The 17831-nt window shown below is 39.6% G+C and overlaps 1 protein-coding gene across 1 annotated transcript in view; it reads left to right on the forward strand.

Annotated features, from left to right (window-relative positions):
- Positions 1 to 284: 284 nt before the first annotated feature.
- Ccdc175 (coiled-coil domain containing 175) overlaps positions 285 to 17831 on the forward strand; it is a 51315-nt gene continuing 33768 nt past the window's right edge. Inside the window, exons 1-6 of the mRNA XM_013013929.1 lie at positions 285 to 528; positions 2067 to 2152; positions 6403 to 6514; positions 11158 to 11293; positions 13760 to 13988; positions 17575 to 17697. Of these exons, the coding sequence (XP_012869383.1) occupies positions 285 to 528; positions 2067 to 2152; positions 6403 to 6514; positions 11158 to 11293; positions 13760 to 13988; positions 17575 to 17697 (930 nt within the window). The remainder of the gene's footprint in view (positions 529 to 2066; positions 2153 to 6402; positions 6515 to 11157; positions 11294 to 13759; positions 13989 to 17574; positions 17698 to 17831) is intronic.

The raw sequence follows: 17831 nt of genomic DNA on the forward strand, positions 1-17831 counted from the left end.
AAGCACAGAAACGGTGGGACAAAGGGTGAACCAATTCAGCAGTGAAATCCACTAGACACTATGTTGGAAATGAACTGTATAACTTTAGGGAGTGAAAAGTCAGAAAGGGAAAAGCTGGGAGTGGATGAGAGAGGGCATAACACTGTTCAAAAGGAAATGCACTCATAATCTAACTTATGTAATCCTTTGTACATCACCTGTACAATAAGTTTTTAAAGTATAATAATGATAATAACAATAACAACAACAACAATAATAATAACTTGGTAGTCCGCACCTCCGATATGGACCACGAGGGGGCGCACGAGGACCACGGCATCCTCGTTGCCCGTAGCAACCGCCATACTCGGGCCTGGGAGGTTGTGAACAACAGCAGCAAAATGGCCTGGAAACTCCTGTACTCCTTGGTCCCTGAGTTGGGGAGGAATGTCGCCATCTCCGCCAGTCTGTCCGTGGATCTAAGCACTGTCCCCCCTACTCTGGGCTCCTCTGTGGCGACCACTGCCCTAGAGCAACTCTTTGCCATAGGTGAGAGGCCCCGGGAGTGCAAAGTTCAGGGACAGGAGGCTGAGGCCAGGCGGAGCTCAGTGCTCCACCGCCTCTAATGGAAAATCCTCCTCCTGAAACCAGGGGACTCTGCCTGGCCAGGGTTTATTTGACGAATAGGAGAGGAAAAGGCTATATTAAACTAGGAAACTTAGATTTAAATGGGTCCACGCCAACATACTTATTAGAAAGCTCAATGTGTTAGTCCAAGAAAGGGTATTTCTGGGTAGCTCCTCAAAAATCATTTCTCCAAAGAGCAAAACATCTCCTTGTTTTACTCGAATGAATCGTCTTTCTGTTTCAAAATAATCATAGTGGTTTCTGCGACGATGTTGCTGTTTCTTTAGGATGCTTTCTTCCTTCATAAAAGGCTTGATTTAATTCCACAGTTCTCAGGTCTGGACAAGTGTTATGAAGAATGTTCACCACTAATGAGATGCACATTATTAATATATTAATATTCATTGTTAATAATCATTGTTATTGATAGAACTTGGGCTTTGAATTCTTTTTTTGGGGAGGGGGGTCCTGTCATGGGCCTGAACTCTGGGCCTGGGCACTGTCCCTCAGCTCTTCAGCTCAAGGCTAGCGCTCTACCACTTGAGCCACAGCGCCACTTCCGGCTTTTTTCCTTTTTTTGCTTATGTGGTGCTGAGGAATCGAACCCATGGCCTCAGGCATGCAAAGCAAGCTTCCCAGCTCGGGCCTTGAATTCTTTTCATGATGATCAGTATATCACCATGTCCATTCAACCTTAGTATGCAGGCACAAATATTTTTTCTATTAATAATGTCTTGACTCTCAAAAAATTTTGATAGAAAAAAACCTTTTTGTTATGAGTATGGATTGTAAAATATGTTGCTCTCCATCTTATTTGCAAGTGGAACAAGAGCATGCTCATTCCCTCCTTAAAACAAACAAACCAAAACCCCACTGGAAATAAGTAGCACCTCTGAGTCTTTAACATGGTGACTTGCAAAGTCACTTACAGAACATGTGGAGAAAGGGCACACACACACACACACACACACACACACACACACACGGCTAGGAGCAAGACAGAAACTTCTTCACAATTTCTAGTTTTACAAATAATCCCATTCCATGCTTCAAATTTTTGCAAGGAAGTAAAAATAACAGTTTATTTGATATGTGCCCCCTGGCACAATCCCATATTACTTTATATTAATATGTACTTAGTGTATGCATATGAAATCATGGCTAATCAAACCTTCAGTATAGCCATGGTAGATTTAAACCTCTTATAAGTATCAATATTTTTGCCCCATCCTAGTCATACTCTTTCTACCAGAAGATATGCAAAGATGAGTTTGTCTCCAAAAAGCATAAAATGCTTGTCTAAATTACAATGCTATGTAGTAGGATGTAGCAAGTACCAACAAAGTTCACATATACAATACATTTAGAAATCACTTCTAGTATTTGAACCAGAACATAAATGGTTAAATAGGACTTGAATAGAGAAAAGATCTTAATTTTCTAATCTCTTTGCTTTTTAGAACAATCTCTGAAAAGTGACGATTTTAAATGCAATGAAGAAGCTAGGATCTTTCTCAAGGACATTGCTGTAGCTGTTAAACAACTGGTATTGTATTGTCTATTAGAACTACTTTTTCAATCATCTACTGTATTGTGTTATCTGTTAGCTCAACTTTTTCAATCATCCACTTAATTTTTCAAAAAACTTAACTTGGCACCAACTTCATTCAATTTATTTTAATAGGTGAATAGGTGAAACATTTGTCTGGAGTTAAAAATCTTTTTCGTTCAACTTGGAAAATATATCCATAAGTAGAGATTGCTGCCCAGTTTTCTATGTAGTAAATGAATTGTAGATACTGTGCTAAGGATGAGGTCAAGTCACTTAGGAAAGCAATAGGGGTGGTAAGAAAACTTAGTGGAAGGACCAAATGGCAAATGCCTGCACACCAACCAACCAACCAACAACTAACAAAACTCACTATTACCAACCAACCAAGTAAACATTCACTCAACAACTACCATCTAACCATAGCAAACTGACTATTTAAAAAATCACATGCATTATCCCTGGCCATAAAGGAAATGCAAATAAAATCAACTCCGAGATACCTCCTTACCCCACTCAGAATGGCCCACATCCTAAATTCAGCCAATGACAAATACTGCCAGGAATGTGGAGAAAGAGGAACTCTACTGCACTGCTGGTGGGAAGGTACACTAATACAACCACTCTGGAAAGCAATCTGGAGGTTCCTCAGAAAACTAAACATAGACCTTCCAAATGACCTAGCCATACTACTCCTAGGCATCTACCCTGAGCAACAGGAACCAGGATACAAGGATACATGCACCTCCATGTTCATTGCTGCACTGTTTTACAATAGACAAGATATGGAAACAACCCAGATGCCCCACTACAGATGAATGGAGCCAAAAATTATGGTACCTATATACAATGGCATATTATGTAGCCATTAGAAAGGACAAAATAATGGCATTCACAGGGAAATGGATGGAACTGGAACCAATCATATAGAGCTAGGTAAGCCAAGATCAGAGAGACAAATGGCACATGGTCTCCCTGATATGCAGATGTTAAATTCAAAACCCAACAAGATAAGACAAAGTAAACAGGACTGAAGAAACAAAGGACCTCTTCTTAATTTGTGGTATCATTTTTAGATGACTCTATGTTCTTGACCCCACATATGGTATATACATGTGCACATATGAAGGAAGCTAGGAGGAGGGCACAGAATCAGAGGGAAACAGGTGAAAAATACAGCAGAGGGGTCCCTCAGCTGCACTGGACATTGATGAAAGTGAACCAAGCAACTCAAGGGCAGCGATGGGAGGGGGGAATGAGAGAGAAGGAACAGCTGACACTAAGCAAAAGGAGAGAAATGTACATATCACCAGATTTGGAAAAAAATAGTTGTAGTGTCAAAGTTCGTAGAGTTCATAAGCTTTCTAGGCCACGATAATGACAATTCTCCTTGTGTAGGTTAAAAATGTGTTTGTGACTTTAGCTAAGTATCACTATCTCACAATACTGTGAAATTTATGTAATCAATCTCAAAAAAGAAATTTTTAAAAATTACATTCAGCTAGGTGCCCGTGGCACACACCTAGATCCTAGCTACAAATCGGGAGGCTGAGGTCTGAGGATAGTGGTTCAAAGCCAACCTGGACAGAAAAGTCCCCATGAGACTTTTTTATCTCCAATTAACTACTCAAAAACTGGAAGTGGCGCTTTGGCCTCGATCCCAAAGAGGCTCATGGACAACAACACCTAGGCCCTGAGTTCAAACCCCGCAACCTAACAACAACAACAAAAACAAAATCACACCCATGGTACCTACTATCAATTTTTTCTAAGCTGCTTCTTTCACAGCAGATAAAAGATCATTTTTCATCTTGTCTATTCCACTGAAATAGTCTTATTATTAATGAAAAGAGCAGAACCTCTTTCAGTTATAACCTAGCTCCTATCAAAGACATATTTAAGAAAAAAAATTAATTTTCATCAATATATCTGTTTGTTTGTCATGTCTGAATGTTTCAAAGGCTTCTTCAGCAGGATCAAAATGTTGAATGTTTCATTTAATTTTAAAATATCAAATAAGAATCTGCTACATGGTCTAGATCTAAAAGTGTCGACATATAACTGTAATGTATGGGAGTCCACAGACGGCAGATAAAAATCTTATCACTCTATATCTTACATAATTACATGCAATTGTGGATGTATAGTACTTAGTCATACTTTATGATCCCAGTCAATTGAATAGAAACCAGTGTACACTGAAGAGTTCGTGTATGTTGTACTGCCAAGGGGTCCTATGGAAACTTTTCCTCTTCCTCATGTCTTTCAATTGTTTTCCTCCAGCATGTGCAAGAGTCAAAAATACTCATCGTGTCTGATTAAAGTAACTAGTATGTATCTGTTTATTACCTGAGCTGTGAGACCTCTTACATAACAGAAAAATCTTTCCATTATTACAATAATAAATATTCTTTGAAAATCTGAGGAAGAAAAATAGGTAAGGAAAAGAAAGAAAGTAAAAACTGCTATGATCCCACTGCCCTAAAACCTTTAGCTAGTCTTTAAAGAATATCATACTTTCACAGTATATGTGATGTTTATATTGAACTTTATTTTGGCATTGAGTATGAACTCAGCACCTTGTGCTAGCAATGCAGGTGACCTACTATCTGAGCTTTAGTGTTTTTTGTTTTTGTTTTGTTTTTCCAAACAGATTGTTGAACTTTTGCCTGGGATTGACCTTTAGCATGGCTAGGATTATAGAAGTGAACCACCATTGTCTGGCTTGTTTATTAAGATGGGATCTTACTAGGTTGTTGCCCAGACTGGCTTTGAACCATGGTTCACCCTATCTCTACTTCTAATCTATACTTCTCTACTGAGATTGTAGGCAGGAGCCACTGTACCCAGATGAATTTTATTTTTTAAAGAAAAACAATCATAATGTACACAATTATGCAACAGATTGCACATGCCCACACACACCTGTTCTAAGGATTGAACTCAGGAGCCTGGGTACTGATCCTGACTTTTTTTGCTCACTACCAATTGCTCACTGACTTTTTTTGCTCACTACCACTGCTGCCTTTTTGGTGGTTATTTGGAGATAAGAGTCTCACAGGTTTTCCTGCCTGGTCTGGCTTTGAACTGTCAACTTCAGATTTCAGCCTCCTGAATAGCTAGGATTGGGCATGAGCCACCAGCAATCAGCTGTAACAGATTTTTTAGTTAATAAAATATATTTACAATTTTTCATGTCATAAAATAACAGTAGCTATTAACATATTTTATTTGAAAGAAAGAAAGAAAGAGGAGAGAGAAGGAAGGAAAGAAAGAAAGAAAGAGATTATCTGTTTCTTTTCCTAATTAATTTTTGAATGTTTTTTCCTTTCTGAAATTAACTTATCTAAAACAAACAAATGAATCAATCTTCTGACCTGACTTGTTTGGATTTATAGGTATGAATAAGAAACCCATTTTCCTTATACCTAAATAGATTTTTCTTTTTTCTTTTTTTTGGGTCCGGTCGTGGGGCCTGAACTCTGGGCCTGGGCGCTGTCCCTCAGCTCTTCAGCTCAAGGCTAGTGCTCTACCACTTGAGCCATAGCGCCACTTCTGGCTTTTTTCTTTTTGCTTATGTGGTGCTGAGGAATCGAACCCAGGGCCTCAGGCATGCAAGGCAAGCGCTCTACCACTGAGCCACCTTCCCAGCCCCCTAAATAGATTTTTCTATAGAAATTTTCTTTCTTTCTTTTTTTTTTTTGGCAATTGTTTTCTTTTTCAATGTTCCCTTCTTGTTGGGATATTTCCTTTTAAAGTAATTAAAACTGTAGACAGGAGAGAAACATATTAAGAAGATTTATAAGTAGAAGAAATAACAATGAGACTTGAAAATTGGCTGTAGAAGCTGGGCTCCAGTGGCTCACACCTGTAGTCCTAACACCTCAGGAGGCTGAGGTCTGAGGATCATGTTTCAAAGCCAGCCCAGCAAGAAAGTCCTTGAAACTCTTATCTCCAATAAACCACCAGAAAACTGGAAGTGGTGCTATAGTTCAAGTGGTAGAGTGCTAGCCTTGAACTGAAGAGCTGAGGGACAGCGCTCAGGCCCAGAGTTCAAGCCCCACAATGGACAAAAAAAAAAGGCTGTAGAATTTGTTCTTTTTCTGCCTTTTTATTCCAATAAAAATAATGGCAGTAGATGCTCAGTAAAAATTAGAGCCCAGAAAACATTTATAGAGGCTCATTTAGGAGACCACTCTTATTATTTTGGTAGATTAATTTGTTTTAATGTAACTTAATTTTTTCAGGAAGAAATGAGAAAGAACACAATCGATCTTTTGGAAATTGAGAGTATGGAACTGAGCAGGCTGTACTTCCTGCTGGAGACGGTACCTGCTATCATTAACAGGGAAATGGAAGGTACTTCTGCTGTAAAGACTGAATTTATTTCCTATGAAAATAGAAACCAAGGACTTTAACCAAGTTGCATTTAATAGTTGTCACTTATATAACTGCAACTAGAACAATTGCTTAAGACAGCATATCACTGATAATAATTTGTTTCTTACATTTTAAGAAAAACAACATATTCTATATAGAAATTTAAATCATTCCATGTCTAAGTAAAGATATATGATTAGCCTATTCCAAAGTGATATTTATCCAATTAAATTAGGCAGTTTGGCTAACTTAACCCTCTACTCTATGATTTGGGAGATTCTAGGAATTTAAGCGGCATAATCCAATATTGTAGGCAGTTTGGCTAACTTAACCCTCTATGATTTGGGAGATTCTAGGAATTTAAGCGGCATAATCCAATATTGGTCCTTTTGTGACTTGCTTATTTCTCTTCAGCATAATATCTTCAAGGTTCATTCATACTATAGCGTGTATCAGAACTTCCTTCCTCTTAAAAGCTGATTATTATTCCATTTCAAGTGCTCAAGTGCTCACCTATGCTTACCTAGACCCTGACTAATGGAGGTTGATTTTTCTACAGTTGTAAATAATGCTATGAACACTAGATAACAGATGTCTATTTGAGACTCTATTTTCAGTTCTTTTGTGTTTATCTGCAGAAATGCAATGACTAGATTGCATGATAATTCTGAGTTCAGTTTTCAAGGAACCAACTCTTAGTGTTTTGCAAGTGACTGCACCATTTTGCATGGCCAGCAGCAATACAAAGGGGTTCTAGTTTTACACTTGCTACCTGCTGGATTGTTCTAATTTTTATTAAGCATGGGCTGGGACCACATTGTGGTTTTAATTTGCATTTTCCCACTGCTTAGTGAGATTGTACATCCTTTCCTGCCCTTATTGGCTGTTGGTATATCAGCTTTGGGAAAATGTCTATTCAGGTCCTTTGTCCATTGTCTAATTGGATTTTGTGGGTGTCATTATTGATACTGAGTAGTAGTTCTTCCTGTATTCTAGATACTAACCTTTTATTAGATATATACAAATATTTTCTCCCACCTCATGGCTTTTATCTTTACTCTGCGTATATAGACCTCTGATAAACAAAACATTTTTAAATTTGGGGGCAGCCTCATGCATCTTTATTTTTCTTCAGTATTAGAGTTTGGACTCAGGGAGTTCTACTGCTGAGCCATGTCTCCATCCTTGTTTTTCACTGGTGAGTTTTGAGATAGGGTCTAGCTTCCTGTCTAGGCACACCCCTGGATTATGATACAATGATTTTAGGTTTCCCATTGTTGCTGGGATAATAGGCACACACCACTGTGACCAGTTTCACTCTGCTTAAATGGAGTTTCACAGACATTTCTCTCAGGCTGGCCTGAAACAACAATTCTCCCAATCTCAGCCTCCTGTGTAGTTTAGGAGGACAGAGGTATGCCCAGATTTGTGTTGAGAAGGATCTCAACAATACTTTTCTGACGAGCCCACCTTAGAAATCACTATCTTCCCATTCTCAGCATCCCAAGTATGTATTTCTCTCTTTTGTTACCTGTGCTTTTGGTATTGTGCCTAAGCAATCATTACCATATCCAAACTCTTGATGTTCTTTCTTATCCTAGTTTTCTTTTAACCATTTTTTAAAATTATTATTGTTGCTGTTTTGTTTTGTTTTTGCACTGCTGGAGAAAAAAAACCCTGAAGACTCATGCAATCTCAGCCCCTTCGATTTTTATTTATAGTTTAGCTTTCCACTTAAGTTTGTGAATCACTTTTTACTAAAATTGTGTACGTGCAATAACTAACTTTCTTTTCTCAGCTGCAGAAATGTTGTCTTAAGGGCTGACTTGGACAAAATAGACATGCCACCCCAGTTACACTCTGCCCTGTCTGCCTCTCACATCTTGTGATTGGTCTCCATAAGGAATCAAAAACCTGGCTCCCCCACATCAGCAGAGAAGGAAGTCTGAAATGTTAGCATAGCTCAAATCGCTTTCCAGTTTCACTTGTCCCTGGCCAGCCCTCTCTTCTCCTTTACTTTTCCAGAGGAGATTTTTCTTTCTCTTCTCCTTTACTTCTCCAGAGGAAATTTTTCTTTCTTTCTTTCTTCCTTTCTTTCTTCCTTCCTTTCTTCCTTTCTTCCTTCCTTTCTTCCTTTCTTTCTGTTGTGGGGCTTGAACTCTGGGCCTGGGCGCTGTCCCTCAGCTCTTCAGCTCAAGGCTAGCGCTCTACCACCTGAGCTACAGCGCCACTTCCGGTTCGCCACTTCCGGTTTTCTGGTGGTTTATTGGAGATAAGAGTCTCACGGACTTTGCTGCCTGGGCTGGCTTTGAACCACGATCCTCACTCAGATCTCAGCCTCCTGAGTAGCTAGGATTACAGGCGTGAGCCACCAGCGCCCAGCCAGAGATGTTTCTAAAAGCACAATTTTTAGAATCTGTTTCCTGACAAACGCCCTTTAATAAGGAGCTCCTAATAAAAAGGAAACCGTAAAAGGAACAATATATAACTTTTATAAAAGTAGATGTCTATCCAGGCATGGTTCTGTATGCCTATAATCCTAGCAATCAGGAAGTGGAGAAAGAAAAGAGTTGGAGTCCACCTTGGGCTACGTATGAAGTTCAAGGCAGTACTTGTCTTGAAAAAAGTAAAATAAAAATAATGGTTGTTCCCATTACCCATTGGACACCGCTCAGCTCCACACCTATACTTCATTGTCCTCTCCACAGTGGTGTGCCTGTAGTTTTCTTTTCCAGCTGGTCTGTAGAGGGCACTGTAGAGCTACTGAAGTGGGGGTGGGAGTGGAGGGGCGGGTATCTGGATGCTCAGCTTGGCAGCCTCAACTGTAATTCTGCAGCGATACCATGGTCTGCAGTGCCCAGTAGTACTTCTTGGTACAGAGTCACAAAGACAAACCTCTCCTATAAAGAGCTTCCCTTAAAATCCCTTGGGCAGTTCTACAATGCGTTCTGAGGTGTGGCACCTCTGTGTGGACAAAAAGACCCAACACTTCAGAGAGCAGAGTTCCAGTAAGTTCCAACAATCTAAAATGGTTTGTGCCCTTTTGACATTCGGTGAGTCCCAGCTTTCTCCAGTGAGGTCTAGAGGTGATGCCTTCTAGAATTCTCTATCCCTGCCCCCACCCCGGGGGGGGGTGCTTTTCATGCCTCCTGTTATTCCTGAATCCTTTAGGACTGAATTCTCTTGACTTCTTGCTACTTGTTCCCTTGTTACTCGAATTTTCTGTTGTACTTAGAAACCCTTTATAATGTAAACTTCTGTTGAAACTTCTGTGAGATTAATGTCTCAACTAAACTATGACTGATACAGTAGATAACCAAACAGTATGTTTGATGCTAGTTTAATTTGACAGGGAAAATACACAAGTTACCTGAGAGAGAAAAAGTAAGACTTAGAAGAGTCTATACCAAAGACAGCACTAAAAGTACTTCTGCTTTATTTCTTTGGATAACTTTATTTTCCATAAAGAGAGTTCTATTTGTACAAAGGAAAAAAGTTTTATTTTATTTTGCTTACATTAGCTATGGAGGGGTTATGCTTACATGTTCACACATGTTGACAATATATTTCAATTAGTCTTACTTAGTCATTCTCCCTTTTCCCCTTCCTGCTTTCCCAAAATATTTTCCACAGGTTTCATTATTCTACTAAGAAAAATATTTTAGAAGGAAAAAAAATCGTCTCATATTAGCTTATCAAAAAGAAACTGCGCCTGTCTAAGCAAGTGTTCAAAATTTCATGTATATTGTCCCGTTGTCATGAGCTGAGTAATTCTCTGAAATCTTCTGTGATTACACTGCTTTTTAAATCTACGAATGACTAGTTCTTTAACACCAATTTCAGGAAAGAGAGTCTGAGGCAATGTTTTTTTTTCACATGAATAGGTTTTAGGGAATGTAATGTAATCCCAAAAGAAAGGTGGGAAAAGAGACCAAGGCAGGGAAGAAGGAGAGCCAATATGGGGTTCATGATGATGCTAGCTTCTGCCAATTATAACTTAATATGATGAGAACATGCCTCTGAGACATAGTATTGCCTCTTCTTCAGATCTCATCTATCAGTAATACTTCCTCTTCCCTCCTATACTTTCTAGTTGTAGATGGATGGACAAGGTATCTAAAGAAATCCCATAATGAAAGCCACGTATGTAATCGTAGCTACTCGGGAAACTGAGAACTGAGGGTCACACTTCAAAGCCAGCCTGAGCAGGAAAATCTGCAAGACGCTTTAATTTATCCACAAAAAGTTACAAATGGAGTTGTGGCTCCAATGTTAGAATACCAGCCTTGAGTGGAAAAGACAAATGGGCACACACACACACACACACACACACACACACACACACACACACACACACATCTCATAGCAGAAGCAATAAGAAGTCTCAAGCAAGAAATGAGAAGCACAAGGCCAGATGAGAATCACAGGTACTCTTAGACTGAAGTAGAAATCAGAGAAATTAAAAAGAAAAAAATAGGTAAGATTAAGAGGCACCAAAGTGATAAGTTAGAGCTGTCTGAAACACAATTTTTAAAATATTTCCAAGAAAGAAATGATTTGCAAAGCATCTACTATTGTGCTCTTTCTTAAGTAAATGAATAACATATCCCCTTGCCTTTAAGAGTGTGTCAGAGATGCTCGCAAATTAAATGTTTCTGAAACGAAAGAAATAGTGAGGAGAATTGTAAACATGGATAATGAAATAGCGTTTCTAAAGAAGAGCATACAGGAGCTGAATCGTATGAATGAATCTCTACAGTAAGTATTGTATAAATCAGTACCTGAGCCTAGGGGTCTGGGGCTGGACTGGATAAACCCTGGTGAGGGCTTTGCCTTTTTAGCTGAACTGGGGCAGGGCAAGCCCACAGATCGGGATGAGTTGTAGAAGCTGAGCCAGGCTGATGAGGAGACTGGGGAGAGCAGAAATCTCCAATCACTGCAGCCGGGAGACCTGTGCCACTTCACAAGCGATCTTGTTTCTCAGCAGACTGTTTGGGAGGCTGGGGAAGCACATAATACTTGGACAATCATCTCTCATAGTAGAAGGAGATAGTGTTAATCACTCCACCTCACTCTAAAGATCTCTTGTTGGGATTATATTGCAAATATGTGTCAAACCAGGACTGTTGAATTCGGTTCCTCCAAAACATTCAGTTATTCGTCTTCTGGGGGCGGGGAGGGGACTAAGGATGGGGGTTGGCTTTTAGGAGAGAATTCCAGATTTTATCAGTATTTAATGAGATAAATTATGTGATTGTCTGGAGCCCCCGATCTGACAGCTCTTAGTGCCTTTCCCTTTCTTTCTGAGCTCCGCTGTCTCAGGCCAGCATTTTGCTCCATAGGCCTCCTTTGCTCCAAAATCTGTAAAATAGAAATCACCCAGAGAAACATACATACTGAAAGAAGAGAGCAATAAACCCCTTGGATAGCTTAGCACTGTAAGCAAATTTGCAAGCCTTTCTTTCTTTCTTTCTTTCTTTCTCTTTCTTTCTCTCTCTTTCATCCTTTCTTTCTCTCTCTATCTTTCTCTATTTTTCTCCCTCTCTCTGTCTTTTTCCTTCCTTTTCCCATCTTTCTCTCAACTGGGTTTTGAACTCAGGGCCTTGTGCTTGTTAGGCAAATGCTCTCCCTCTTGAGACACACCCTCAGAGTTTTTTGCTTTATTTTTTTCTGATAGAGTCTGAGGTTGATCTCACACTGAGATCCTCATGCCTATAACTCTTTTTTTTGAGGGAGGGGGTCTGGTCTTGGGTTCTGAACTCTGGGCCTGGGCGCTGTCCCTAAGTTCTTCAGCTCAAGGCTAGCGCTCTACCACTTGAGCCACAGTGCCACTTCCGGCTTTTTTATTTTTTTTCTGCTTATGTGGTACTGAGGAATCGAACCCAGGGCCTCATGCATGCAAGGCAAGTGGTCTACCACTGAACCACCTTCCCAGCCCCTATACCTCTTACATAATTGAATCACAGGCAGGACTACAATACCACCCCACCCAGCTTATTGATTGAGATGAAATTTCACTAACTTTTTGCCTGGCTAGATTCCTGTGTATATGGGATGACAGGTCGTGAACCACCATTATCAGCTAAACAAATCTTTAGGGAAAGGCAAATTATAAACGGAAGGTGATTGCTTGACAAGCTAACATTGCCAAACTATCACCATTTGTTGCCACTATTTTTCCAAGGAAGATTGTGGTCAAGGTACCCACAAACTCTAATGAGTGGTGATCATATTCCTTTCTCTGGGTGGCCCTGAGAGACTTGAAAGAGATCAGTCTTTCAGTGTGATTTCCCAGGTCCCACATTCTGCCTGGGGTGTGCTCTCGGTCCATTGCAGCATTACCTAGGTAGGCTTTCTGATCTGACTTCCCTGATTCTCCTCAATCCTGCCCTCTCACTCGGCATCTTCCCTGGGCCTCTTTTTATTACATTTCTATTAAGGAGATTGACCTCTGAAAAATAAATTGCCCAACAGCCTTTTTTGCATTTTCCTGAGCTTACAAGATCCCCTCACTCCAAACATATACAATTAAAGGTCTTAACCTTGGAGACCATATAAAAGAAAAAAAAAGTCCTTTATAGTGCAGGAGCTTTAAAAAGTAAAATGAAAAAAAGGCACTATTATCCTTTCTTCAAATCATTTTATAGTTAAACTTTGGGTTGGATCCAGCTCCCACCATTAAGATTTTTCCTAGTGTGGTCAGCAATGAATGTGTGAGGTTAATGATCCCTCTTGTGTTCAGATCTGTCTGAGAAGGTAAGAAAGCTCAAATGAGCTCTCCAGCAGGTCTGTTTGTAAAAATAGCTTTATCTTGGATACACCATATAAGGCTATAGCAGCAACGTCGCTGGAGATGTGATAGGGTTAATACCCTTTTTTTTCTTAATGACATGCCTGGGAATGATAAGACAGACATGAGGATGATACATAGCAAAACATTCATCTGGCCAGATCCCACTCACCTGTCCTAAGTGATGTTAGCTTGATGCTATACTTTATCCAAAATATTCTGCAATTACTACCTAGTACGTGAGGATGTATGGGTGAGAGGACCGGATTGTCCCTTGTCCTATGTTCTGTCTTCATCCCAATCAAGTGCAGATCAGAAACACAGCTAGAAAATAAACATCCCATTCCCTTTCTATGAGAACTCACCTCACCAGACTTCAAATTCCTTTCCCAAATGCCATTCTTTTCAAGCTGGAAGTGATTCTTTCCCCGCAGTGAAAGGCAAGAAGGGCTGGCAAAGGAACATCAATATTTTGTCCAGAACCTCAACGGCACAATGGAAGAAAAAGCTATGGTTAATGTTTTCATAAACGAGACCTATCACACAATCAGTAAAAAGAAAGAAGAAGTAGCGGAGCAAAAACAATGGATACAAGACACACACTGTGTAATGGAAAAACATGAATCACAATATTTATTAAAAAAAGAGGAAATACAGACAAAGGTAAGTGGCACCACATATTTTTTAAATACAGAATTATCTAGAAGCTGGAGGAAGAAATAGGCAATAATGTATTTGTCCTCAAGGGTGGTAAAAGATTTTTGTTGTCTTCTGTGTCATTGGGACTGGCAAAGAGTGGAAGGCTTGGGAACATTTGGAACCTCTTCATGAAGATACTTGATTGTGTCCCAGGATCTCAGTTCATGGAAAAAAATATCAATGGTAGGATTTGTGTGACACTGGGTTGTTCCATAGCCTGAGATCAGATATTTTCCACCATACAGTCTCGTTGCTCTTCGCATTCTTGGACAGGACCAGGAAATCCATGTGCCAGTGCCTGCTTTTCCTTCCAAATGAATCTGAAAGAAGAGGGACCTTTTGCTGGCCAGTCATATCTGGAGCCTAAAGAGCAAACACTATGGAGACCAGCAATTCTGTGAGGGTGGGGTCTGTTTTCTTTTATTAAACTTTTGTTTCTGACAGAGGTTGCACCATGTTCCATGTGATGCTAAAATTAGGGAGAACATAGACCATGGCCAACTTGCTTGAGTCCCCTGCATCTGATGGACAGACCACACCTTCCATGGATTTATTGACATCACCAGCAAGTGCAAGTTTTAGAACAAGGTTCAAAAGAGACATTGGCATTTTCATACCCTGCCACAATAGCACTGAGGAATATTTGCGCCCCTCCCACTGTGTCTGTCCCTCAGCTAGTTTCTATTCCCTCCAGCAAGTCCAGAATCTTCAAGATGGCTCTAAACACTGAAGTTACAAAGGCAGAGAGTGAACATCTGACTGGGCATAAGTGGGCAAGGACTTCAGGGCAGTGGAGGAGTCAGGTGGGGATTCCTGTCCCTTCACATCTCCTAGGACCAGAACAGTCAGTCAAGGTGGCAAGTCCTATGTCTGGTTTCTTCACTGGCATATCCTAGCACCAAGAATAGGGCCTGCATACCAAAGGTAGGCATTTGAACTTCTAAGCTCTACAGGGAAGAGTTTTTGTTATTGTTGTTTCCTGTCTTTCAGTTTTCTAATACAAATGTTAAAACCTTCCAAAGGAAGCTCAGAGGGTCTTCATATAGGAAATTCCCAGATCTGATGGGCTTGTCTGTAACCTGGACAGCCAATCTGAGTCACACCGCCAAAATATGTAATTATTCAATGAATCCAAGTCAGAACAAGGCACACTTAATCCCTAACTTCCTGGCTAACACATCAAATGCATTTCCAGGACATTTAGAGCAACTAAACAACCTCAGATCTTGCACCTGGAAAGAGAAGAATTCAGGCAAGATGCGAGCATAAGCAAAGATGATAGAAAAGTTTATTAGACAACACACATGACAGAGAAAGAGAGCCATAGCATAGGCATACCACAGGGAAGATGGCATTTAGCTTATGTCTGCCATCTTGGGCCATCTTCAGCCATCTTCTCTTCATTACAAGAGTTGGTCTGGGATCAAATGGTGAGAATTGGATGGCTTTTTGATTGGCTGCCTCCTTTCTGTTGCCTGTAAGGTTGTGGTGCCAAAGATTTACTGTCCCATCCTTATCCTCTCATACTTTTGTCTTCTTTTTAAACTTTCTCATTCCTTTGTAGCCCATCCCCACCCCCCACCCCCATTTCATTGTCTGGCAGATTTTGGTTTATCACCTTATTTTGCCATTTGAAAGCTATATCGACTACACCTTCCTGCCTGTTTTCCTTCTACTGCTATATGACTTCTTCCTTGTTGTTATGTAAAATCTTTTCCTGTAAAAGGCCCAATAGTCAATATTTAAGGCCGTATAGTCTCTGTCACAGCTACCCACTTTTGCCATTTTCCCACGGAAATTGATATAAATAATAACTAAATAAATGTGAGTGATTTTACATGGATGATCGTAGCTAGATTTGGCCCATAACACCTTACCACAGGTTTGTCTCCCAGAAAGAAGGCTCCATTGAAAAGGCTATCAGATACGAGGAGAAAGTCCTGGTTCAAGCTGGCTTAAACTGGTACAGCTGGCTCTTGATTCACCAACAGTAACTAAAGTGGGTCTCCATGACTAGTTAGTGCAGTGACTCATCTTCCCTTCCACCTTCCGTTCCAGTGTGATCTCCCTCACGGTTCTCTATGAGCCCTCCTCCACTGTGTCTGATGGGGTAGGGGCACAGAGTGCTCAGTCCTGGAACAGCAATGAATCCTTAAGGAGAGTCATGTGCCAATAGGTTAGACCAACTGAGGCTAAAGACATACGACAGGTCTCGTCACATCAGTTCATTTCCTTACTTCCTTGATAAAGGAAAACCGATCACAAATGTCAGTGCATCTTCAAACCCATCAGATCATCCCTACCTAAACAAAATATTGTTTGCTCTGTAATTATAAGACATTGGGAGAAGAATCTAGCCAACCAAAGTATGCATGTGGATTTCTAATTTTCAGTGAAACTGATTAATCATCACATTTTATTTACGTTCCTTTCTGCCTTGATACAGAAATAAGTGAGTAGGATCACATTCATTCAGAGTAGCTACTTTAGATGAAGTAGTTGCTGGATTAAATGGAAAGTTTTCAGATGTAGATTTTCACAGTTCTTGAATACAGACTTGAATATCTTTCTTAGATTTTCCTACTTATTACCTTATCCTTGATCACTTGTTTTGCAGGCAAATCTATTTGATTTTGATAAGGAAGTCATCACCCATTTTATTAGGGTCTGGCAATGATCAGAATCTGTTTGATCTTGGGCTGAGAGTGTGACTCAAGCGGACGAGCACCTGCTCAATGTGAGGCTCAGAGTTTCAAACCTCAATTTAACCCCCTCAAAAAAAAGTTTAAAAGAATATATTGATTTTGGTAAAATGAAAATAAATCATCCAGGGTTAGAAGCTACCTTTTCTTTGCTGATTTTTTTTGTGCTGTCTTTATTTGGTTTTCTTTCTCATTAATAATATAAATTTAGAGACCTAGAAAATTCCTCAGTTTTCTTTGACAATCCTAATCTGTCTAGTCATTGTAAATTTTGCAACCAATACTAAGGGTTTTGCTCATAAATCACGACAATGATAATTTTATATATATATATATATATATGGGGGTTTGAACTTAGAGCCTCACGCTTGTGTTAGTTTCCTTACTCAGTTGATGTTCTACCATGGGAGCCATGCTTTCAATTCTACTTTTAGGAGATAGAATCTTGTGCTCTTTTCTTCCCAGTCTGGCTTCAAACTACAGTCCTCCAGATATGAGGATTTATGGCTACTTCCAAGTAGCCATACTTAGAGGTGTGAGCGAACATCTATTAGTGTTATTGCTATTAATGTTTGTTAACAGCACTAATAAATGTTATTAATGATAATTCATATTATTGCCCTTGTAATTTACTATTTCATTTTTGAATATAATTTAATCCATAGAGTCCATCATTTATATTTGATCTTGCAAAATAAATGAATTCTGATTTTGTTTTACTTTGTTAGTATATTTAGATTGACTAGAGCACATGTAAATTGAATATAAATTAAGTTGACAAATTCAAAAGATTTTCTAAACTCTTGTGCTAAATGGCTTTTTAATTGTTTTACTATTTGTCACTACAGATAAGTGAAATCAAAACTCAGTGTGAAACTAAGAGGAAGGAGACTTACATAAGGAAGAAAATACTCGATAGATTAAAAACAAAAATAAGGGAAATGAATCAAACAGTTACTGCTACCTCAGAGGTAAGAAAGGATAAACTATGTTGTATCAAGTCTGATCTGAGCATCTCATTAAAAAAAATTGACTTTGGCCCGTTGCAACAATAAGAAGTACAAGTTGTCATGTCGAAAACGAACTTTACAATTTTGGTGGGGGT

Source organism: Dipodomys ordii, unplaced genomic scaffold (genome assembly GCF_000151885.1).
Source record: "Dipodomys ordii isolate 6190 unplaced genomic scaffold, Dord_2.0 Scaffold2, whole genome shotgun sequence".
NCBI lineage: Eukaryota > Metazoa > Chordata > Mammalia > Rodentia > Heteromyidae > Dipodomys > Dipodomys ordii.